The sequence below is a fragment of the Triturus cristatus genome, chromosome 9, assembly GCF_964204655.1.
Source record: "Triturus cristatus chromosome 9, aTriCri1.1, whole genome shotgun sequence".
In the NCBI taxonomy this organism is placed as follows: domain Eukaryota; kingdom Metazoa; phylum Chordata; class Amphibia; order Caudata; family Salamandridae; genus Triturus; species Triturus cristatus.
This window is the reverse complement of record NC_140592.1, coordinates 20,462,549-20,487,530: the sequence shown is the minus strand read 5'-3', so window position 1 is coordinate 20,487,530 and position 24,982 is coordinate 20,462,549. Positions and strand designations below refer to the sequence as shown.

General features: G+C 45.2%; 1 protein-coding gene across 9 annotated transcripts in view; it reads right to left on the bottom strand.

The window, feature by feature from the left end:
* SETD5 (SET domain containing 5) overlaps positions 1-24,982 on the bottom strand; it is a 351,936-nt gene that overhangs the window by 194,179 nt on the left and 132,775 nt on the right. For 5 of the 9 annotated variants that reach the window (XM_085624256.1, XM_085624257.1, XM_085624254.1 and 2 more), the window contains 3 exons: positions 22,319-22,374; positions 20,632-20,822; positions 8,696-8,938 (listed from right to left, as the gene is read on the bottom strand). In XM_085624256.1, the coding sequence (XP_085480382.1) occupies positions 8,696-8,938; positions 20,632-20,822; positions 22,319-22,374 (490 nt within the window). The remainder of the gene's footprint in view (positions 1-8,695; positions 8,939-20,631; positions 20,823-22,318; positions 22,375-24,982) is intronic. The other 4 variants (XM_085624253.1, XM_085624258.1, XM_085624255.1 and 1 more) reach the window with 1 other exon arrangement.

Sequence of the window (24,982 nt, the reverse complement as noted above, 5' to 3'; positions counted from 1 at the left end):
TGTTCTGAGAACTACCTTATTTTGGTGTATTTGCATGAAAGGTTCTTGAATTGTTAGTGCCTGCAATTCACTTACTCTTCTGAGTGAAGTAATTGCTATTAGAAATGCCACCTTCCATGTTAGGAACTGTAATTCGCAAGAATGTAGAGGCTCAAAGGGTGGGCCCATAAGTCTAGTAAGGACGATGTTAAGATCCTAGACTGGGGAAGGTGGAGCTCTTGGAGGGATTACTCTTTTGAGCCCTTCCATAAACGCCTTAATAGGTGGTATGCGGAAGAGAGACACGTGTTGTCTGTTTTGAAGGTATGCTGCAATAGCAGCTAGGTGTAATCTTATAGATGAATATGCTAGATTACATCTTTGTAAGTGTAGCAAATAACAAATTATGTTTTGGACAGAAGCGTCTAGTGGATTGATTTGATTATTTTGGCAGTAAATAACAAATCTTTTCCATTTGTTTGCGTAACAGGCTCTGGTAGTGGGACGTCTTGCCTCTTTGATGATATTCATACAATCAGGAGGCAGGTTAAGGTATCCGAACTCTAAGACTTCAGGAGCCAGATTGCTAGGTTCATTTGATTGGGGTCTGGGTGTTGTATCTCTCCATGGTTCTGTGTGAGTTGTTTTGGAGAGAGGTGTAGTCGTTGATGAGGGACGACCGAGAGTTCTAGGAGTATTGTGTACCATGGTTGTCGTGCCCATGTGGGAGCAACTAGGATCATCGTAAGTGTTTGTTGCTTTAGTTTGCGTGCCACTAATGGAATGAGTGGGGTTGGCGGAAAAGCGTATGCAAATCTGCTGGACCAGTTCATCCATATCACATTGCCCTTCGACTGCGGGTGTGGGAACCTGGCGGCGAAGGATGGGCAATTTGCGTTTTCCTTTGTGGCGAACAGATCTATGTCTGGGTGTCCCATGCTTGAAAGAATGGGAGTAGGACTTCTGGGTGAATTTCCCATTCGTGGATCTGTTGACTGTGCCTGCTCAATAGGTCTGCAATCTGGTTGTTTACTCCTGGGAGATGTTCGGCTAGAAGATGGATGTTTTGTGGAATGGCCCATCTCCATATCCTTTGCGCTAGGTGTGACAGCTGCAGAGTGTGTCCCCCCCTGTTTCTGTATATAGAACATTGCTGTCATATTGTCCGTCCGGACTAGGACAGTCTTGTTGGCTATGTGTTTTTGAAAAGCCTTCATTGCTTGAAAGATTGCCAGTAATTCTAGTTAGTTTATGTGGTGTATTTTTTGGTGCGGTGTCCATAGACCTTGCACTGTATGTTGAAGTAGATGGGCTCCCCACCCTGTGAGTGATGCGTCCGTTGTCAACACCACCTGTGGAACTGGCTCTTGGAACAGTCGTCCTTTTGAAAGGTTTTGTGTGTTCCTCCACTGCAGAGAGCGATGGGTACGACTGTCTACCAACACTAGGTCCTTTAGTTTCCCTTGAGCCTGGTTCCATTGTGTTGCTAGGCATTCTTGTATGGGACGCATTTGTAGCCGAGCATGTGGAACTATGAATATGCAAGATGCCATCAGGCCTATGAGTTGCATAAACACTCTTGCTGTCAGAAGAGTTTGAGGTTGGAATTTTAGGATCATTGCTTGAATGTTCTGTATCCTGGCTGGAACTGGGTAAGCCTTTGCTACTGTGGAGTCTATAGTTGCTCCCAGATACTGCTGTATATGGGAGGGCTGTAGATGGGATTTTGGGTAGTTGAGGGAAAATCCCAGATTGTGTAATAGATGGATTGTGGTCACAGTGTGCTGCAGGCATTGGTGATGTGATTTGGCTTTTATCAGCCAATCGTCTAGGTATGGAAACACATGAATATGTTGTCTCCTTAGATGTGCTGCCACTACTGCTAAGCATTTTGTGAACACCCTTGGTGCTGTTGTTACCCCGAAGGGTAGGACTTTGAATTGGTAGTGCTGTCCCTGTACTACAAATCTGAGGTATTTCCTGTGTGCGGGATGAATAGGTATGTGAAAATATGCATCTTTTAGATGTAGCGTGGCGAGAAAATCGCTTGTAGTGGTAGTACTTGTTGGAGTGTGATCATGTGAAAATGATCGGAGTGTATATATTGATTTAGGGGACGAAGGTCAAGAATGGGCCTGAGAGCTGTCTTTTTTGGGGATTAGGAAATAGAGAGAGTAAACTCCCTTCCCTTGTTGCTGCAGGGGAACTGGTTCTATAGCTGGCTTTTGTAGCATTGCTAAGACCTCCTGTTGTATGGTATGTTCCTCTGACATTGGTCTGTGTTTGGGTGGTATGTTGGGTGGGGTAGATGCAAGTTCTAGACAGTAACCAGAATGGATAATTTGCTTCTGTCGTGATGGATTCCCAGACAGGTAGGAACTGTGATAATCTGCCTCCGACTGGTGTTAAGTGGTCTGGAGGCAGGTGTAGGAGGTCACTGTTTGGGAGTGGTGGAGGTACGGTTGTTGTTGTTACCTCTACCTTTAGTATTGTTTCCTCTATATCCTCCTCTGCCTTTAGTATTGTTTCCTCTATATCCTCCTCTGCCTCCGACTGGCGTTAAGTGGTCTGGAGGCCGGTGTAAGAGGTCACTGTTTGGGAGTGGTGGAGGTACGGTTGTTGTTGTTACCTCTGCCTCTGCCTTTAGTATTGTCTCCTCTATATCCTCCTCTGCCTCTGTGAAATGTGTTTTGAGAGGTAGTTTGGAAAGGTTGAGCGGTTTGTGTGTTATTCCCTCTCCCTGTACCTCTATAGGAGGATCTACGAAAGGAACCTTTGGATTGATAAGACTGCAGTGCACCCATAGATTTAGCGGTGTCAGTGTCCTTTTTCATTTTGTCTAGTAAGACATCTGTTTCAGGCCCGAACAGGAAATCTTGGTTAAGGGGTTGATTGAGAATAGTGGTTTGCACTTCAGGTTTGAACCCTGATATGCGAAGCCAGGCGTGTCTTCTTAACATTACGCTTGTATTGACGGTTCTAGAGGTTGTGTCAGCTGCATCTAGAGCACACTTTATTGAGGCATTAATGATGAACTTTCCGTCCTGGATAAGGTCATTTGCCTGTTGTTTATATGGGTCGGGGAGATGTTGTAGCAGCTCCTCTAATTTGTCGTAGTGCGCCCTGTCATATCTAGCTAACAATGCTTGTGTGTTAGCTATTCTCCAGGTGTTGGCTGCTTGTGAAGCCACCCTTTTCCCCGATGCCACCAGTAGTTTGGACTCTTTTTCTGGTGGTGCAGCATCACCAGTGGTTTGTGAGTTAGCCCTTTTTCGTGCATTGGCAACTACTAAAGAGTCCAGCTGTAGTTGACCCTTGATGTATGTAGGGTCGGAGGGTGCTGCTCTATATTTCTTTTCCAGTCTAGGGTTGAGTATTCTAGCCCTAATGGGGTCTTTGAATATTTCTGGTGCATGTTTTAAGACCCCTTTGAGCATGGGTAAAGTGCGGACACTTCTTTCTGTGGTTGGGAAGGTGTCCAGCAAGAAATCCTCTTCCAGAGGGTCAGCATGCATATCTACCCCATGGAAACTAGCAGCCCTGTCTACTAACTATTGGAATGCAACGGTGTCGTCAGGAGGGGATGGTTTAGAAGGATATGGTGTGGGGTCTAGAAGAGGTGTGTTATTGTCTGGTGAATATGGGTCTCCCCATGTGTCCAGGTTGGGATTTGTGTCATCAGGATCGTCATAAGGGTCTTGTGGATCATTATCTATGTCCTCATCTGGGTCCCCAACAGGCTGTGGAGGCATGGGGGGAGTGTATGTCACATAAGGCAGAATAGGAGAGAGAGGAGGAGGGATAACAGGCCTAATAGGAGAAGTAGCAATGTCCTTCCTTTTTAGAGGAATAGGAGAGGGTAAGGCAGGATGAATTTTCCTCTTGTGGAGCACCACATGACCTGTGTTAGGGTCTATGATGATTCTTTTCTGTTTTGGATCGACAGGATCCGGAAAAAACAGCTCCTCCTCTGTATTTGGTGGTTTCGGCACCGAAGATTTTTGGTGTTTTTTACTGGGAGTCGAAGGATTTGTAGGCTTCGGCTTCGACTTGTTTGGCTCGGGAACATTGTTTTTGTTTGGTTCGGGAGCTTTCTTGACTTAGACGTCCTTTTTCGGATTAACTGTTTTCTTGGGTTCGATCTGTTTTTTAGGCTCAGTGACCTTTTTGGAGTCGTTTAACTTTTTCGGGTCGATATTTTTCTTGGGATCGACCGTTTTCGGCTCGAGATGCTTCGGCTCGACGTTTTTGGGAACGGTCGAGTCTTTCGGCGCCGGAGTCGGTGCCGTGTGTGTTTTTCTCGGCGCCGAAGGCAATTTTGGTGTAGTGAGATACAGTTTGCTCGGTCCCGAGCTACCGGAAGGCTTTTCTATTATCTTCGGAGCCTGGCCCGAGGGTGGGGCTTCCGAAGGGATGTTTCGATCGTGACGAAGGCCTTGTGGCGATGTCTTGACCGGAGCCTTATGTGGGGTGATTGGGACAGGGGCATCGGTACTCACGTGCTGCCCCGCTGGGATTGGGTCATCTGAGTCCGATTCTTCGACTGTGACGAGCTGTAGGTCGTCCGAGTCCTCGGCATCCATGGGGTCGTCGAAGATATCGTCCAGTGCCGGTGCTGCTGCTTGTCGATGCATCGCTTGTCGATGGGCCCTTCGGTTCCGGATTGTCTTTTTGGAACGGAAGAGTGCGCAGGCTGAGCAGTCTTCTTTATGCTCCGGAGATAGACATCTGTTGCACACCGGGTGATGATCCGTATGTGGGTATTTAGCACCACACTGGGGGCATTTTTTGAAGGGGGTCCTTTCCATGGGCCCGAGGCCCGAGTGGCAGTCGATAGGCCCGAAAGCCTGCGTCGATGAAAATATGAGAAATAAAGTCCTGTAAAGTTGTAGGGTATCGACCGGAGAGCAATCCCGTCGAGATAACTTTGATTTGCTGTGAATAAAGTTGAAAACTTCGGAGTCGAAGTTGGCGTCGCAGAAGTACATCCGAACCCGATGGCGGAAAAAAACTATTTGACGATGGAGGAGCTGTCCATGCGCACTGTAGTCCAGGGGAGGAGTCACCTATCTCGTGAGATCTCGAAGACTCTTCCAAGACGACAACGTGCAACATCCGGACCCAACACTAGGCGGCGATCTAATGCAATTATGTGACTGCAGCAGCTCATATGCCTCGAACATATTGTTTTGTGGTCTTTAGAAGCATATAATATGGAAGCCATGACACAACTAAGAGACAAAGAGTGCGATCTAAAAGTCCCCCAGAGTAATCTATTGAAATTAAACACAAATATGTGAAGGACTAAACTAGGTGGAGAGAATTGGGATTAATTAGCAAAGTAGAATATTCTTTTTTAAAAGTAGACAATCCGGTACTACCAACTCTATATTTAATCCCAAAAATTCATAAGCACAAAGAAAAACCACCAGGGCGTCCTATAATTTCAGCCATTGGCAGTTTATTCGAACAGACCTCCAGATATCTTGATGCATTCCTACAGACACATGTAAAGACATTACCTGCCTATATTCAGGATACAAGAGATTTTTTGAATAAAATAGCTGACATAGTATGGGATGAGTCATATCTTCTAATTAAATTAGATGTTGTAAGCCTATATACCAGCATTGTCCATGAAGACGGCATAAGGGCAGTTAGACATTTCCTAAATCCGAGATCCATTAATCTGTAGCAACATACAAACATGCTGATTGAAACGTGTACATTGTGTCTCAGCAATAACCATTTTTTATTTGGAGGAGACACCTACAGGGGACAGCGATGGGCACCTGCTTTGCCCCCAGCTATGCTAATTTGCATATGGGCTGGTGGGAGGAGCAGGTGCTCAAAGTTTATCATGGCAGAGACTGGAGAAACCATATAGTTAAATGGATCAGATTTATTGACGATCTATTTATTATATGGCATGGATCCAAGGAACAAGCAAAGGAGTTTATTAACCACATCAATAAGAACAACCTTAATCTAAAATTTACTGAACACATAAGCGAGATAAGTGTTACATATTTAGAGGTATATATCTCACAAGGAAGAATTCAAACACGCACATACCGAAAGCCAACCGCAGGAAACACCTAGACTAAAAATGAGCATTCCTTATTCTGAAATTTTGAGAATGAAATGTAATTGCAGTGATAAGGATGCTCTAAATGATGCTCAATGTGCTTTAAATGCGAGATTTCTACAAAGAGGATATGCTCCCAAAATACTGAAACAGGCAAAAAGAAAAGTATACAACATACAAAGAGAAACGCTGTTGAAACCTGATGAAATGAAAGTTAGAGAAAAGAAAAAACAAACACAAGATCAGATAAGAATGATCACAGGGTACAATGTTTACCAGGCGAAAGTAAGGGATAGCTTATGTAGACATTGGTACCTAGTAAAACAGGATCCGGTACTACAGGGCAATGTGTCAAGAAGGCCGATGATAACTTTTAATAAGGCCAAATCAATGAGAAGACTTATTTAAGATAAATCCTGAAGTGAAGAAAGGGGGAGGCAGTTGGCTGCAGACTACTCCTGGCTTTCATAAATGTCACAAATGTAAGGCCTGTAGACACGGTAAAAATGAACACCAGGTCATAACACCCATAACTTAACAGCCCATGGAAAATAAGAATTCCACTAAGCAGCAAAAGTGAATATGTTGTCTACGTTTTAAAATGTTCATGTACAAAAATGTATGTAGGAAGTACTATCCACATGGTTCATATCCGCATACTACAACATCTATGGGCAATTAAGAATAATGATAAGAACTATGTGGTAGCCCGCCACATTAATGAAGAACACAAGGGGAATATGAATGATCTTGTCTATTTTGCAATAGATCAAGTCGCAAAAAACTTGAGAGGAGGGGGCAGAGAGAGAAAACTCCGTAAATTAGAATCAAAGTATATACTCTTGTTTAACACCAAAATTCCAAATGTACTGAATGTAGAAGAGAATTTACATGTACATTTAATATAAACCAAAATTCCATTTGATTTTAAACTCAGAGGAAGTAAGAAGACTAAAAACGAAATATGCATCAGTGTGATTAAGTTTAAGCCATAGAGTCTGAGGAAGTGTTAAAATAGCAACGATGTGCGTTGAATTAAGTAATTAACCAATAACTTTTACCAAAAAGAGGCAACTACTTGAGAGTTTGGTGCATTTATGCTATTTATGAAATTATATGAAGGATATTGTATGCACTAGCACTTTATTTCATTAGCAACATTTGCACTACATTATTAGAAATGAATTTATCATTAGCACAAGCACTTTTTTGGATGTATCTGATTGATAAATAATTTGTACTTCAATTGCTATTTTGCACATGAGATCAAAAGGTACTGTAAAGCTTTCAGCAAATTTGCACATTATATCTTATGTACTTTAATGCACATGCACTTTATTAGATTTTAAGATATTATTTATGCTTTTGACACAGTATTAAATATACATCATTTTGATCTATTGGCAGAGTTAAAGACCGGATTTGACTTAATCAGGGGGCACTAGCCCGATATGTTGTTGCAAATGAACACTGTGACCGGCATAAAATTGGACTGGATGTGATGATGCTTAACATACCTTCAAAGACATTGGAAAGTATCTGCTATATTGATATTTTATCAAGAATAAGCAACGGAGATTTGGAAATGAACTTTTAGCTATGATTATAATAGTAAAAAGTCTATCTCGAGTAATCTTTGGTATGGAACCTACAAACAGTCAATTTTAGCACAGTCAAAATATGTATTGTATTTATGGTGTTCTGGTAGTGATGTTTTAACTACTGGAACAATGAAATGGTCACAGTAAAACAAAGTGATGCTGCATATATATGTATAGTCTGTCTACCATATCCATTAGCCAATTACCATGTGACTTTCCATCCTCGGTTTAAAAACGATTGATTTTATGTGACTTCCCATTGTGAAAAAGGCAGGTGTGCCGAAACGCATCAAGCGGATTAATAATAAACAAAAAGCTTAATGGTGAAGCTTACCCCTGTGTCGGACTCCGATTACTAGAGAAGGAGTCGGGAGTGGTTCAAATGTATATACATATATATATATATATATATATATATACACATATATATAGGTATTTCATCAGTTTCCCGATCACATGGCGCGTCATGTGATCAAGCTCGCAAGAGGCTAGCGAAACGAGTCATGGCAGGCATTATGCCTGTTCAATTTGTGGATATTTTGTTACAATAAATTCTTCACTGCATTTGCACTATCTTCGAGCTTCTTTGAAATATTTTCAGAGCGTGCTGAGGTCCGTGCCTGGGTGTCCTGCTGAGGAGAGTGAGAGATCTATATATTTTTTTATGTACTTCGGGGTCCCCGCACATGGGCTGGAATATTCAGTGCTTATGACTATTGAGGAGGATCCCCTGGAAGAGAAAACCATTTTACCAACCCATTCACAATCTAAAGTTAAATTAATTTAGAAGACACCGTAGAGGGGAGCATGGATATTTCACGGATTAAAATATTCACGTATGGCAGTAATGATCATCACACTTAAGTTTTTTTTTTTTTTTTTTTATAAGAAGCAGCGCGTGACAGAGAAACAAATCTGGAATAAAGTTTTATGTAGAATGAAGAAAACAAAACAAAAAGGAGAACTGATGTAGCATTTGTGTTTCAAAATAAAGCACCATTCTGTCAAACACCTGCCCTTCTCGTACCTGCATCTGGGAGCCAACAACAGTGTTACTGGAGATCTGCTCTGTTTTCCTGAAGGCCTCCAAGGCAGCAGCTTTCCGGATGGATTCTTTGGTGGCTCTGATGTGCCGTTCCAGTAGATTCTGCATATCAGAGCTGTATTGGTTCGCAAAGGCTTCTTCATACTGGTCCGTCCACAGACGGATCCTGTTCTCCCAGCCCTCCGTTGTGTTCTCATCCAGAGGCACAGTTTCCGTGGGAGAGTTCTGTAATGAAAACCAAGGTATAACTTTCTCTCACTACTTTCTTCACAAATACCAAATTGACGTGGTTCATTCATACCACAATGAGGATAAAACGTTTTACTAGTCTAAGGAGGTACAAAAATACTGATGGCAAACCAGTGCTTCCAGGACCTAGCTCTGGGCACCAGATGTCTCCAACAAATTAAACCGGACAATTTGCTCTGTACAGTTTGTTTTCTTATTTAGGAACTAAATTCATACGTTGTGAATAGCTTATGCTGCAGTATTTCCTCCACTTGGGAGGTGGGTGTATTTGCACACGGGCATCTTAGTGCCTTAAGAATAACCCGGGCTTCTTTATTAGCATGTATGACCACAAAAGTGTTGTGTGAAGGCATGTATTGATGGCCGTGTGGCTGCACTGCAAAGGTCATGTACGGAGAGGTTTGCTCTAAAGGCTAGTGTGGCTATCTTTTTTCATGTAATGTGCTCCTGGATTGCTATCCAGCATCTTCCCAGTAGGCGGTAGCATATTTGGATAGTCTTTACTATCCATGGTTCACATTGAGACTGGATCCCCCGGTATACAGATACCAAAAAGACTAAGAATGAATTCCCCTTCTTAAAGGTTTTTGTTTCCTGCAAATAAACACATTACCCCTTATCCTGACATCTAGTGAAGGCAGTGCCCGCTCAGCCTATGTTTTTGGTGGCCGAAAAAAAAGCTGGTAATTGTATAGATTGGTTGACATGGAAATGGGAGCCCTCCTTAAGGGATAAAATGTGGATTAGAACTCATGGCCTTCCTGTCCTTGTGTAGCTGAAGGGATGATTCCTGTAATACAAGTGCTTGTAGTTGCGTACTCTGCATAGTGAGAGAGTGGCAATCAGGAATGTAGTCCTCATTGTCAGAAATGTTAGTAAGCCTTGCTCAAAGGCTCGCAAGGGGCTTTCATTAGTTGTGTTGGCACATAGGTTTGGGTGCCCACCTTGACGGTGTAATACTCTTTAATCCTTCTATAATCTTGTCACAGGAATGCAAAATGGGAGCCTCCATGAAGTGCCTCTTTATAGGTGTATCCTTAGACGCATATGATATTTTATCGTCCAAAGATGCATGAAGAATCTAATAACGGTAGTTGTGTGTGTACTTCATTCTCGGTCCTGCATCGCTGCATGGCCTGTTCTACTTTGCTGTGTAGCTCGTGTGTATTATAGGTCATCTATCTTCCCTTAACAACTCCATGACTTTACATGGTAATCCTAGGTGAAACAATTCTACATCCTCAGGTGCCATGCTACTAGGCTGAGAATGGCTAGCTCTTGGGGGACACATCAGCGGACCTAGTACTGTCAAATAGTTCTGTGAGACTGATTTCTTTACAACTCAGCTTTGTGCCATTTCAAGAAAGTCTGAACACCATGTTTGGCTGGACGGCTGTGAGGTCAAGGGGCAGCTCCTCCGCTCAGATGAAGGAACGTCACCCCACTGCTCTGTGAGCAGATGAAAAGGAATAATGTACTGTTATTTTATTCTTCTGTCCTTGCTCAGCTGGTTAAGGGCGGGGCGGGGCTGGGCTGTGTCAGAGGAGCAGGGAGAGGAGCGGTGGCACTCTAAGTGTGCAAGGCAGTTTGGCCAGCCAGCTGTCTTGGGCCAGCCAAACAGTCATGCTAACTTAGCATGATCTCCACCAGGCTCTGTTGCACAGCCAGGGTGGAGAACATGGCCAGGCTCTCAGTCCTCTTAACGCTGAACCAAGGCATTCAGACCAATCACAACGCTGCTATCAGGGGCATCGTGATTGCCTAGGGGAGGCTGGAAGCCTGGGTGCTTCCTGATACTGTAAGTGGGCGAAGAAGACCAAGATGTGGTGGCACACAGCTAAGCGAGTTAACCAGGCGTGTCGCTTCAACATAGGCAGTGTCCATGGCGTCCAGCGCTTTTTCAGGCAGGTGTTTGCTATAGTCTTTTTTTTTTTACCCTCTTTTTATATGGGGTCAGACTTTGCTGCATTAGTTTTATTTCCTCAAACTCCGTATCTATTTAGGAGGGCAACGGGGTTGCCAATTCTCCACTGTATGGCCAAAACCCTTCCCATTTTTCTCCCAATCTCTATACATCCCTCCTGTTTATTGGGTGGTGAGCCAGTGGACACAGGAGCACGAGCTCTTTTTCTTGCAGTTGAAACTTATGCAAGCAGAAGATGCATTTTGCTTAACGTGAACTGCATGAATGATTTATATTTTTCTCAACCCTCAGTGTTGGAAGATGTCAATGATGTTAGTTAATATGCCAGAAACTGAACTTTTCCTTTTTCAAGGGTAGGACAGTTTCTAAAAGTAAACACGCCATGGTCTTGCTCATCTTCCAATTGTACCTCCCAGGTATCTGCTGCCTTCTTAATTACCACATTACGTGAGAGTCATCTGGTTGTGATGGTGTACAGGGAATAAAGTTAAAACCTTGTTCTGGAGGTCAATGTCTAAATCGTGCCACATGCCTTGTTTTTGTTGTGTGTCAATGAAGGGCTGTGTGTGGATATTTGCTAATCTTCACACATCTCCTTCTGCTCTTCTCGTGGCTCTGGGGTGACCAGCACGGTCTGACCCTTTGCTTCATTCATGCCATCACTTGATTTAGCTGGGATCTTGAATTCTTAAGGGATTCATAAAGGCTTTTTTTTCTGCTAAAGAGTTGCTGTCTCGACATCAAGTCTACGCTTCTTTCTATTGATGTCGAGTGTCTGGACGGTCTTCCTTTTTGGAGTCAAAAGATCTTAGACACTTTCTACTTCCCTTGATCTCTTTTTAGAGTAGAGTCAAAGTATGAAGGTTTCTCCCCAATAGTCCTATTTTTGCCCTTTAGGGTTCCTTTGTCTTGGTTTTTCCGTGGACAGCCAAGTGTTTCAGCACTGAGGACAGTTTGGGGGATCTTTGAGCCGAACTGGAATTTCTCTGGGGGTGGAGGTATTGTCATGCCCATTTTGGGGGGCCCCTACCCCTACACTAATAAAAAATCCATGGTTTCTAGTGGGCTTTCTGCGCCCCCCAGGGGGGGCCAGATTGGGGGCTACAGCTCCCATCTGCCTCCTGGGGGGCAGAAAGACTGTCTATTGTTGGGTATTGTTGGGTTGGGGGGGGGGGGGGGGGGGGGAGGAGGATGGGGGCATTGGCGTGCCCATTTCGGGCAGCCCACACCCTAAAAATAATTGCGCAAAAAAAATAATCCCTGGTGGATAGTGGGCTTTCTGCCCCTCTCGGCCCCCTGGGGGGGCAGAGAGGCTGTAAAGTGGTGGGGGCATTTGGGTGCCCAATTTGGGCAGCCCCCACCCTAAAAAAAAAAAGCGCAAAAAAATCCCTCACGTCAAGTGGGCTTTCTGCCCAACCCCGGGAGCAGATTGGGTACTACTGTCCCCATCTGCCCCCCCAAGGGGGGAGGGGCAAAAAGGCTGTAATGGTGGCAGGTGTTGGCGGCATTGGCATGCACATTTTGGGCAGCCCCCACCCTAAAACAAATTGTGCAAAATAAAATCCCTGGCATTGATTATGCTACTTACCAGTATGCATCTGTTCTTGGCATGTAGGGCTGCTGACATTCATATCTGTGCATAGATCGCCACCTAGTGTTGGGTCCGGATGATTGCACATTGTTGTCCTGGAAGAGTCTTCAAAGTATCACGAGATAGGTGGCTCCTCCCCTGGACTACAGTGCGCATGGGCATCCTCTCCATCCTTAGATTGTTTTTCGCCATTGTGGCAGTGATGGAGTAGATATAGGAAGTGATGACCATGCTATACAGAAATTCTGAGTGCTGCAGCCGCGACAGGCGCCGGGGAGGAGGGTGGGCGATATGAATGTCAGCAGCCCTACATGCCAAGAACAGATGCATACTGGTAAGTAGCATAATCAGTTCGAGGCATGTGGGCTGCTGAATTCATATCTGTGCATAGAATATATAGCAGTACCTCCCCTAGCGGCGGCTACCTGTGCCAGCTGCAGCAGTCTGGAAAAGAGTTTTGAGAACAGCCTGTCCTACAGCTGCCTGCTGTCTTGAGTGTACATCTACGCAGTAGTGTTTGGTAAATGTATGTATAGTGGACCATGTGGCTGCGCTACAAATTTCGTGTAAAGGGATGTTTCCTAGGAAAGCCATGGATGCCCCTAACTTTCGTGTTGAGTGGGCTCGTGGGGGAACCGTTAATGTGCGTTTAGCTTTGTGATAGCAAATCTGAATGCATTTAACGATCCATCTGGCTATTCCTGCTTTGGAAATGGTGTTGCCCTTGTGTTGTGGAGAGAAGGCAACGAAGAGTTGTTTAGTTTTTCTAAAATTCTTTGTCCTGTCAATATAGTACATGAGAGCCCGCTTTACATCTAGTGTATGGAGCATTCTTTCCGCAACATTTTGCGGATTTTGGAAGAAAACGGGCAGTTCGATAGTTTGGTTAATGTGGAACTGTGATATGACTTTGGGCATGAACTTGGGGTTGGTGCGTAGGACAACCCTGTTTGCGTGGACCTGAATGAATGGCTCCTGAATGGTTAGTGCCTGGAGTTCACTAACTCTCCTTAAGGAAGTGATGGCCACTAGGAAAGCCACTTTCCAGGTGAGGAATTGAATCTCACATGAATGGAGAGGTTCAAAGGGCGGACCCATCAGTCTGGTGAGGACCAAGTTGAGGTTCCACACCGGTGCTGGTGAGTGTCTTGGGGGAATTACTCGTTTGAGTCCCTCTAGGAACGCTTTAACGGCAGGTACTTTGAATAAGGAGAGGTGCTGCCTGTTTTGGAGGTAGGCTGCTATCGCGGTCAAATGGATGCGTATTGAGTTGTATGCTAGATTACAGCGGTACAGGTGTAAGAGGTAGCATATGATGTTTTGAATAGACGCGTCCAGTGGGTTAATGTAATTGTTGTTGCAGTAAATGACAAACTTTTTCCATTTGGCCGCATAGCAGGCTCTAGTAGTGGGCCTCCTGGCTTCTTTGATGATAGTCATACAGTCAGGTGGTAAGTTTAGGTAGCCAAACTCTAAGACCTCAGGAGCCAGATCGCCAGGTTCAGCTGTTGGGGATCTGGGTGCTGAATCTCGCCATGGTTCTGCGTTAAAAGCGCTGGTTTAATCCGCAGTCTTTGATGAGGCACCACGGAGAGTTCCAGAAAGGTGGCTGGCGTGCCCACGTTGGAGCAACTAGGATAAGGGTGAGCGAGTGTTGCCTCAGTTTGCGCGCCACCAGCGGTATTAATGGTGCTGGGGGAAAAGCGTACGCAAATTTGCCGGACCAGTTCATCCATATCGCATTGCCCTGCGACTGTGGGTGTGGGAACCTGGCGGCAAAGCTTTGGCATTTTGTGTTTTGTTTTGTTGCGACTAGGTCTATTTCTGGATGACCCCATTGTTGGAAGTACGGTTGGAGAACTGATGGGTGTAGCTCCCATTCGTGCATTTGGTGGCTGTGTCTGCTGAGCAGATCCGCCATCTGGTTGTCCTTGCCCGGGAGGTGTTCCGCCATGAGGAACATGTTCCTCTGAATGGCCCACTTCCACATGCTCTGAGCCAGATGAGACAACTGTGGAGAGTGTGTTCCTCCCTGCTTTTGTATGTAGTACATGGCAGTCATGTTGTCCGTCCGGATCAACACAACCTTGTTGCACAAGTGTACTTTGAATGCCTTCATGGCTAGGAAGATTGCCATCAGTTCCAGAAGGTTGATGTGCATCTTCTTTTGTTGTGTCGTGCATAGTCCCTGCACTGTGTAATTGAGCACATGCGCTCCCCATCCCTGGAGAGACGCGTCCGCTGTCAGTATGATTTGTGGAACAGGCTCTTGGAACGGTCGGCCCTTGCAAAGGTTTTGTGTATTCCACCAATGCAGAGAGTTGTATGCCCGACAGCTCACCAACACTAGGTCTTTTAGTTGCCCGTGAGCCTGATTCCATTGACGTGCCAAGCACCCCTGAAGCGGGCGCATATGTAGTCTCGCGTGCGGGACTATGAAAATGCAGGAGGCCATCATGCCTATCAACTGCATGAACACTCGCGCAGGAAGGGAGTGTTGAGGTTTGAATTTTGAGATCAGCAGTTGCATGCTGTTGATTCTCACTAGAGTAGGCTGAGCTGTGGCAGCTAGAGTGTTGATTGTGGCGCCTAAGTATTGTTGCACGTGGGCAGGTTGGAGATGTGATTTTGAGTAATTTAGTGAGAATCCCAGATCGTGAAGAAGGTGAATGGTGTGGGACATGTGGGCGGCACATTGTTGTGCTGATTTGGCCTGAACAAGCCAGTCGTCAAGATAAGGGAAGACATGAATGTTTTGTCTTCGCAGATGTGCGGCCACTGTCGCCAGGCACTTGGTAAAGACCCTGGGTGCTGTTACTCCGAAGGGGAGAACTTTGAACTGATAGTGATTCCCTTGAATAGTGAACCTGAGGTATTTCCTGTGTGAAGGGTGTATGGGTATGTGGAAGTATGCATCCTTCAGGTCTAGCGTGGCTAGGAAGTCTCCCTGACTGAGTAGTGGGAGAACCTGCTGGAGGGTGAGCATATGGAAATGCTCTGACAGAATATATAGGTTTAGGGGTCGCAGGTCTAGAATAGGTCTGAGCGAGCCGTCCTTTTTTGGGATTAAGAAGTACAGAGAGTACACCCCTGTTCCCTGCTGGTTGATGGGCACTACTTCTATTGCCCCCTTTGCGAGCATTGCAAGCACTTCTTGCTGGAGTAAATCTAAGTGCTCGGCTGACATAGGACGGTGCTTTGGTGGTATGTTGGGTGGAGTGGAAGTTAGTTCTAGACAGTACCCGTGCTGGATAATGTCCCTGACCCACCTGTCCGTGGTGATGTTCTTCCACGCGGACAGGAACAGCTGGAGTCGTCCCCCGACAGGTGTTATGTGGTCGGGGGGTAAGGAGAGGGCGTCACTGTTTGTTTTTTGGAGAGGACCTGGTGTTGCCATAGCCACGTCCCCTGCCTTTGGTGCTGGATCCACGATATCCACCCTTGTTGTTTTTGTCATAGGTGCTTTGTGTGCCACTTTTAGCATACTGCTGTTGTGACCCCTGACCTCTTGTTGCTCCCCCTATTTCCGGTGCGACGAAAGGAGCCACTACGAAATTGCTGCGTCTGCAGAGCCCCCATTGATTTCGCAGTGTCAGTGTCTTTCTTTATTTTTTCTAGGGTAGTGTCAACGTCTGGGCTAAATAAGAATTCTGTGTTAACTGGTAAGTTCAGGATATTGTTTTGGATCTCGGGTTTGAAACCTGAGATTCGTAACCAGGCATGGCGTCGTAGCATGACGCTTGTGTTTATTGCCCTAGCTGCTGTGTCAGCTGCGTCAAGGGCGCATTTTATGGATGCATTAGTGAGGAGTTGTCCTTCTCTGATGAGTAGCTCCGCTGACTCTTTATACTCATCTGGTAGATGTTGGAGCAGTGACTCTAGCGTGTCGTAATGTGACCTGTCATAACATGCCAGGAGTGCCTGTGTATTGGCAATGCGCAGGATGTTCGCTGCTTGCGCTGCAATGCGTTTGCCCGATGTTTCTAGTACTTTTGACTCCTTGTCTGGGGGAGGAGCATCACCAGTCGTTTGTGAGTGGGCTCTCTTGCGAGCATTGGCAACCACCATGGAGTCTAATGGCAACTGACCCATAATGTATTTAGGGTCACCGGGTGCAGGCTTGTACTTTTTTTCAATCCTGGGATTTAACACCCGTGCTCTTGTGGTGTCCTTGAAAATGTCTTTGGCAGGTTTGAGAACCCCTTTTAACATGGGCAGAGTATTGACAGTTCTTTCTGAAGATGCGAAAGTGTCAAGCAGGAAGTCTTCCTCAATGGCATCAGAATGGAGTTCCACCCCATGAGGAGCAGCAGCCCGTTCGATGAGGGCATTAAAGGCAGCTGTGTCCTCTGTAGGAGACGTTTTTACGTTATAGAGTTGCGCATCTTGGGTATGTGGCGCGACACTTTGGTCTGTGGGGTCATCCCATGCCTGATCCGGGTCTTGTAGGTGCTCATCAGGATCTACGTCCCCAGGGTAGATGGTATCCTGCCCGCCATAGTCCTGTATTGCGTCCGATTCGGAAGGGGTAGGAGAAAAGGACTGCGGATCTAGATGGAAGGGTTGGAAGTGTTCCTGGAGCACTGGTTCTTGCTCCGCTGGCAGTTTGCGTTTAAGAGGAATTTTGTAGGGCTCCTCTTCCCTAACTGGCGTTATTTTGCGCTTGTGGAGCATTAGCCTGCCAGTGTCGGCGTCGATAAATTGTGGCCCCGAAGAGTCTTGTTCTGTAAGGCCAGAGGTGGTGGACTATGTGTGGAGGACACGTGCCCGAATTTGAAATAGTTTCGGTGCCTATGGCAACCCAAACGTAATGTTGGTTGGCTCCGAGTGCACTTTACAGGGTTTGGTTGTGTCGGGACCCGAGATAGAGTGGAGGGTTGCCCGGTCACGGATGCGTTGCAAAGATGCGGAGACCTGCTGCACAGTGAACGCAGATGGTGGTTTGATGGGCACCTTAGTAGTAGGCGTCGAGGCCAGCCCCGACTTTTTTGTAGGAAGAGGGTCACTGGTCTGAAGGGATGTATCGACATTCGACGTAGTCGAGGACTTAGTCGGCGCCGTTGCGCTAGACGTTGACGTAGCTGGGGCGGCCATTTTAACTGCGGAGGTTATGGCCTTCGGTGTCGGCCCCGAAGGTCTCGGTGCCTTGCGGTGCCCGAGGGCTTGTCTTTTCTGGGTGTCAACCGCATTCGCTGCGGTGAGCTCGGCACCCAAGTCTCTTTGTACGCGGCCGGAGCCGACGACTTTTTTCGGCGTCGGAGCAGTGGATGGTTTCGACGCCTTCGATCCGACCACCACCAGTTTCACTTTCGTTTTCGAAGGGACTGGAGCGATGGATGGTTTTGGGTTTAAGAACCCGGTCGTCTTCGGTAATATTGGCTCTTGCAAAGTGTTCGAGGCCGGACCGGAAGGCGGGGCCGAAGAACCATGTGTTTGATCTTGGGTAAGGCCCGAAGGCGATCCCTCGACCGGAGCCTGATGACGACGTACTGTTTCGGCCTCCGTTTCGACGGATTGGCCTAGCTCCTCAGGAGAGCTGTCTTCTTCGGCCCCGTAGGCCTCGTCGAAGTCTCCTACCTCATCGACGGTTTCTTCACGTCGAAAGATCACTTTATCGTCCGATCGGGAATCATGTTCTGAAGCGGGGCTAGAGACTACTTCCACGCTCTCGGCGTCCTCGGTGCTGAATATGTTGGTGGGAAAAGGCGCTGCTTGCTGCGCCTCCAGCCTCGCTGCACGTCGATTCAGCAGAGTCTTCTTAGATCGGAATCGTGCACAGGCCATGCATTTCGATTCGTCGTGATCCGGCGAGAGACATTTATTGCAGACTGGGTGGACGTCGATATGAGGGTACTTCGCGTGGCTTAACGGACACCTCTTGAATGGAGTCCTTGATTCCATCGTCGATCGAACTTCGATGTTCGGACCAAACCGGTCTGAAAGTTGGAAGAAGGTGCGGAGCACTAAAGCTAGTAGTTGACACCGAACGGTAACTGTACCGACGAAAACTAAAGGCCTTTTGGCCTAAAACTGAATATTCCTAAGTTGAGCTAAGATAGCACATCCAAACCCAATGGCGGAAAAATACAATCTAAGGATGGAGAGGATGCCCATGCGCACTGTAGTCCAGGGGAGGAGCCACCTATCTCGTGATACTTCGAAGACTCTTCCAGGACAACAATGTGCAATCATCCGGACCCAACACTAGGCGGCGATCTATGCACAGATATGAATTCAGCAGCCCACATGCCTCGAACTTAGTGGGTTTTCTGCCCCCTCTGGGGGGGCAGATTGGGGGCTACTGCCCCATCTGCCCCCCAGGGGAGCAGAAAGGCTGTAATGGTGGCGGGGGTGGGGCCATTGGCCAGAGGAATTTCCCAGGGGATGGCTCATGACGAGCTGGACTCGTCATGGGCACACCAGAACCGTGTACCATGACGAGTCCAGCTCGTCATGGGCATTCAAAGGGTGAAATCCAACACCTTCTCCCCCCTCCGCAAGTCATTGTTACGACTTGCAGGGTAATGGTATGCGTTGTTATAATGCGGTTGTTGTAACGACCACGTTGTATTTGCATGCGGAGTGAGGGATTCGTTGTAAGGGCTGTTTACCCTGTCTTATGGTTTGACAAACAAATTCCTTGACATGCAACCCCTGGGCCGTCTCCTTATCCTCTGTGATCTCTTCATTGCTGAAGAGTTCTAGGTACTTAATTGAATCTTACGACTGCATCATGGTCTAATATTTCCAACTCTGTATTTCCTGGACCTCAACGGTTTTACTGTTGTTTGTTGAGTGGTCAAACACTAAAATTATTGTTCTCATACTAGGGGTGCAAAAACATAGACAACAGTAGCAGAGCTCTGATAAGACCACAAAAAGGTTGAAACAAGCTGCAAATACCGGGCAGTAAAAGGAAATTTTAAAACTCAAGGATTTGTTTCTGTTTAGGTCACAACAGTACAAAGTTGCAGGTTTTAGATTATAATTTACTGACTTGTAGAGGAAAAACCTAAGAGTAAGAGATATCGATAAAGTGGGCCGAGAGGTGTGGCTGGCTAATCATGGTTCACAAGAATGCTTTACCATTTTTTTTTTTGTTTCTTATGAAGTACTTCTGCACAACGCTGGTATTAGGGTGTCTTACATATGCCTCAAATTCATATAGTGAACAGTAGACGAAGCAAGGGTTGACTCAATTGACGGATCTAGATTCCCAAAATACTGAGTCTTTAGCCAAATTGAAAGCCTGCAGACTACAACAGAGCATGGAAGGAGGCTGCTACAGGTAAAGCAACAGAATTAGTGGCAACAGTTTGTAGCTAAGCATGCATAACCAATATATTATAGCAAGATGCCATCAACAGCTAGATGCTGAAAAGACAGCCTAACTCTTGCAACACAGACCGTAAAATCCCCCAGCATCCCCATATCCTTCGGGACCCCACACTGCTCCAATGCAGGAAAGCGTTGAAGACTCATCTCTTTTAAGAACACTACATCAAAACGCAGTGCCCGTCCACAGCTCAGCTACCTCTCTTTTTACTTACTGACTTCAAGCTCGCCTTTGGCCATGTACAGTGCTCCGCTGCCTTTCGGCTAAGTTTGCGCGATAGAAATACCATATAAAATACTTTTACGTGTCCACAGGTGTTCTAGTTTAGGGTTAGGTTATGTTAAAGAGACTTATAAGACACCAATACAGTATAAAAGTGCCTCCAACTAAGATCCTAGACAAAGCTACTTGCACAGAAGTTGTACCTTGCTCATGCCTTAATTTCACAGCAGAGATCTTTGCAAGATAAACAGCTGTGGTTGAAAGGGGTTTGGGGATGGAGGTGAGCCATGGACGGATATATGAATTGGCTGACACTAAATCTTTAAACATACATCATTTTTAAGGAACTAGAAGTAACTAGTAAAGCAAAGAGAGAACACCAGTTGAGGATACAGCAATAGGGCACTATGTGGAATGGATAAGATGACACTCTGGGATGTGAAGTGTAGTCAAAGGTAATCAACCCTTCAGTATCGATGTCATCAAGGTGCAGTAGTGGCAGGTGAAGTTTAAGTGGGTAATCCGTATGCAGCCACTCTTCACATGAGAGGCATGGGGACGTGCCTGCAAGAAGCAGTTCAATCCCTACAATGTACCTTGGCCTTTTTTCCTTTTGGTGTCGCACGTGCCTTCTCCACACTCTTCTTACGCTTCTTGGGCTTGGTTCTTCGAACCCGGTTGACGGTGAGAGTGATACTTGTAGGTGTGTGCTGTGTTGCAGTGTACAGCACTGTGGAAGGAGACAGTTCTTCATCCCAACTCTCTGTTGCACTGCTTTCCCCACCTGCTAGGAAGTAAAAGAAAGTGTAAGTAAAGGACACTGCTATGCATTTTGTTTTCCAGTCTCATCGCCCTATCCACAGACAGCCAAGTTCACAATTCCTGGAACACTCTTCAAACATTTTCAGTTTATTAAACGTGAATTCTTTATTAAGAAATAAACACATTATAAATATAGCAATAAAGAATGGTATGATATACTGCTGAAATAAGAGTCAGAGAAAAGATGTGTGAAGGCCAAATAAGACCTACATTTCCATCCCTAGGTCAGAAGAGAGGCATATTTGAGACAAGAACCTCATCTAAAATGGTAATACCCTTCCAACACTCCCTACTTCACTATGACTGGGTGATCGATCGTACAACCTGCCTGAGAAAAAACTGTGCAGGCGACCATGCTCTTTACGCTAGATACATGCATTTTTCCTGTTCAACTCATCTATAGGGCTCCCTCGGCCTCATTCATGAGGCATACCTGGGCTTCACCTCAGAATCCTGCCATGGTTTATCAGACATGCCAGGCATCTGAAATGAGCTTGTCATCAGTGTGGCTGCCTTTTCTGTCACTTTTCAGGCCTCATCTTGACAGTGATGTTGATTCTACAGTGAAGGTGTCCTCACACAGAGCGCTATAACAATTAACCATAACAGCAACCTGGACATTCATGTGACATATTGGTATTTGAAGAACTCACATGCCTCTACAGCATTCCAGGGCCAAATAGAAGCATCCTGCTCCTTGTATACATTCCAAACCTCAAAACAATGTTCCCAAAGCTGCTACAGGTGTACTGATTGCAGCACAGAAATCCAGGCCCTCACAAGCTCTTTCTAACTAAAAACAAAGTGGAGGGGACAAACCGAGCTGCTTATTTTGAAAACAGCAAACCGAAAAACATCACCTGAAAAACTGCAGCATGTTAAACACATTTTAAAACCTTCTCAAGTGAAATCATTCCATCAAATTTTAGAAGAGAAGCTACATTAAGCTGTAAAACTATTCTACCGTTAAGCCACAAGCAATTTATACCTGAATAAAATGTTTAAGTATGTACATTCGCTGTGAAAGCTACCAAGCACCAGCATAATACAATGTAAGGACTAGTACATAAGCACGAGCAATGGTATTCTCTTGCAAGGGTACTTATTTCTTTTTTTTTTTTGTATATAGCATTTTCACCTTTGCCTATGTGGGGGTGCAGACACTGAAGCAACATTGTCTGTCAAAAGGAAAATGGGAAACTACACAATGACAAAGATTACCAGTAAGGAAGCAACAGCACTGGCTGAACTGACGCGGAGGACCACTGCAGGAAGAAACGGCTGCCCAAATAAGTTGGCCTAAAGCAGATCTTGGCAAAACACTCACCTAAAAATTAGTCACCCTCACCGGCAAACGCCCTTGAAATTTAAAACTCTTCTCAAAATATGTTTATTAGGACACCGAGTTCCCACTGAACAAGAAACAAACATTTAGAGTACAACATACACAAACTTTCTTACCAGAGACATTGTCCTGCTTCCTACGAAGTCGGATCACCTTCCCCCTATTCACGCCCCTGGAAGTCAAAAAAAGAAACAAGGAACGTGATTTCCACGTGTGCTTTTTACACTGATGCAAAAGATGTACTCTGCCCAAGGAATGTTTCAAACCAGAAGTCCGATAACGAAGAAAGGTCAGTAGCATGCAACATTTTGCTGCTCATGGGTTTTTTCTTGACATGGTAGCAATGGAACAGTTTCTGAAAGATGCTTTTACAAAACTACTTGGTCCTGTGGAGGCTCGTCATTTAGCAAGTACTTGTGAAAGGCCTGTGTGTTCACCTTATCTACCATATTTCATAAATGCTAAGCGTAGATGTAGTTTGGTGTTTGCACTAGAGACTTAAGACTACGAACATCCGGATTACTTTTACTGCATCTTTTAACAGGCTGGTCAGAGTGCCTATTTTGCAAGAACAATCTATCATGCATATCAATAAGGGACAAAGCACATTAACAAACCAGGCTTCACACAAGCATTTCACTACTGACAGCATAATCAAACGGTTAACATTTCTGGAGACGAATGCAGACATTACCACACGCAGAAGTCTATGTGAAAATCACCTGCGGGGCACACCTACAACCCTCCAATGTCTAGGCTTTATTTGTTTCATGAGGTAGGTGTCCTTTCACCTGATAGTGCGCAGTTTGGTTTATCTAGGTAACAACTCCTTAAGGTTTAACTCTTGCAATTCCACCACCACTGTTAACAATGCCAAACATTATGTCCTTCGATCTGCATCAATTGTTTACAATTGGTACTTGACACAACGGACGAGTCACTGCTCTGAACCAGTAATCAATGAAAAACACCTCAGAATTAGGCCCGTGTGTGCAGAATGCACCCCATTAACTGTACAATATTGCAAGGCACACCATTCCAAAAGGTTTTGCGCACATTTTCCTGCCCGATGTACTGACTACAAAGGAGATTCAATCCTCATCATCTTGCGCTGAGCCAAATATATGAATCCATATGGCTGAGAAGTAAGACTCACAAGAACTAGAAGGTATTTATCTTGATCAAATCAAATATGAAAGACCAGGTCCTCAGCTGTACATGTAAACAGTTGGAGTTTAATCTCGCACTGCCACTTTAGTTTGCACTGCCCTATGGCTGGATACTTGCTTGCTGCACCCATCTACACAGGATTAGGAAAAGAATGTAAGAAAAGCCACTTCGGTGGTAAGTCTTTAGGCTGGGAAACTAAAAGTGGCGTGTTAACGTTTAGAAGGTTGTTATCGGACGGCACATACATGTATGTAATGACAGACCACACTCGTGTCTCTTCAAATGTTTAACTCTAGAAGATTGACAGTGGCTAAGATTGGGAGGCCAAAAACCAGTTCTAAAACCAACACGTTCTGATAGCAGAACTCAGAGGCTTAATGCTCACCTCTGTCACATATATGGTCTATGTTTATATAGATTACAAAAATACAGTTTCACCTGTAATAATGAGAAACAGTATTTAATGTCCAGAAAAACTATGTTCAATTGAAAACCTGTTCTCAATACATAGTCTGGTGGCAAAATGCAGAGCTTCATGATCACCTTCATTATGACTGTGGTCTAGGCCCATACAGGCAAAAATACCTTTACCTGGAACAATGGTGGAAAGGATTTTATGTTCACGAAAACTATGCTCAACTTGAAATGGCCGATGCATATCTTCGCCACCACCTGAAGCCCACGAATATGGAGCACTGCAATGCTAGACCTGAACCGGATTTAGCTTATGAAGTGTACCCCAGCACCGAAATGGGAATCCTGGTGGTAAGAAAAAAGGTGAAAGGTCAGAGGACTTGAACCAACTGACTCTTAAGGCCTTTAAGAAAACGCATAGTTGGACAACAATCTTAAAGGAAAAGGGAAAGAACTCAAAATCCGTGGCACAAGATAAGAGGTTTAACTATCTATTCCAATCTCATGACCACATTAAACCTGAGTGTAAACAGTCTAAGGGAGTTTACTGTTATGGCGTGGGTTGTAGAAACACTGGTAAAAATTAAGGCTCAATCTCCGAGGATTAAAACACACACAAAAAAACCAAGCGCGACAGGTAGTCAGTGCAATTTGCAAACATGCTGCAGAACAATCTCAATGCTGATGTCACTGACTTAATCTAGCAGCAACATCAACAGGTATCAAAATCTCTTGAATCAAGATGTTGGGGAAATGTATATACACAGTTTCCTTAATCTGGAAGAGATCACTGAAGCAGTGACAGGCATGGGGTGTGTGTATCTGCTGGGAGAATGGGCATAACATTCTCACAAGACCTAGAAAGCACAGAAACAGGTTTCTAATTCGGCAGTTTTTTGAGTCATGGTGTGGTCAAAACTGTGAGACTTCAGACAGAAGAAACCATGCCAATTTAAACGGGTAAACGACTCAGACGGAACATTAAGATTTAACAAGATTTCATATGTGAGTTGCTTCTTGGATGTAAGTTTGCGGGATGCTATGTCCAGAACTAACAGCAACTTGAGAAGCATTATAAAATGTCAGATAGTTTCCAGTGGCAACTCCTGTGCAAACCAATATACTTCCCTTGAGACAGCAATCCCCTGGTGGCAAATGGAGGGTTAGGTGAGGAAGAAGGTTGGGGGGAGGGGGGG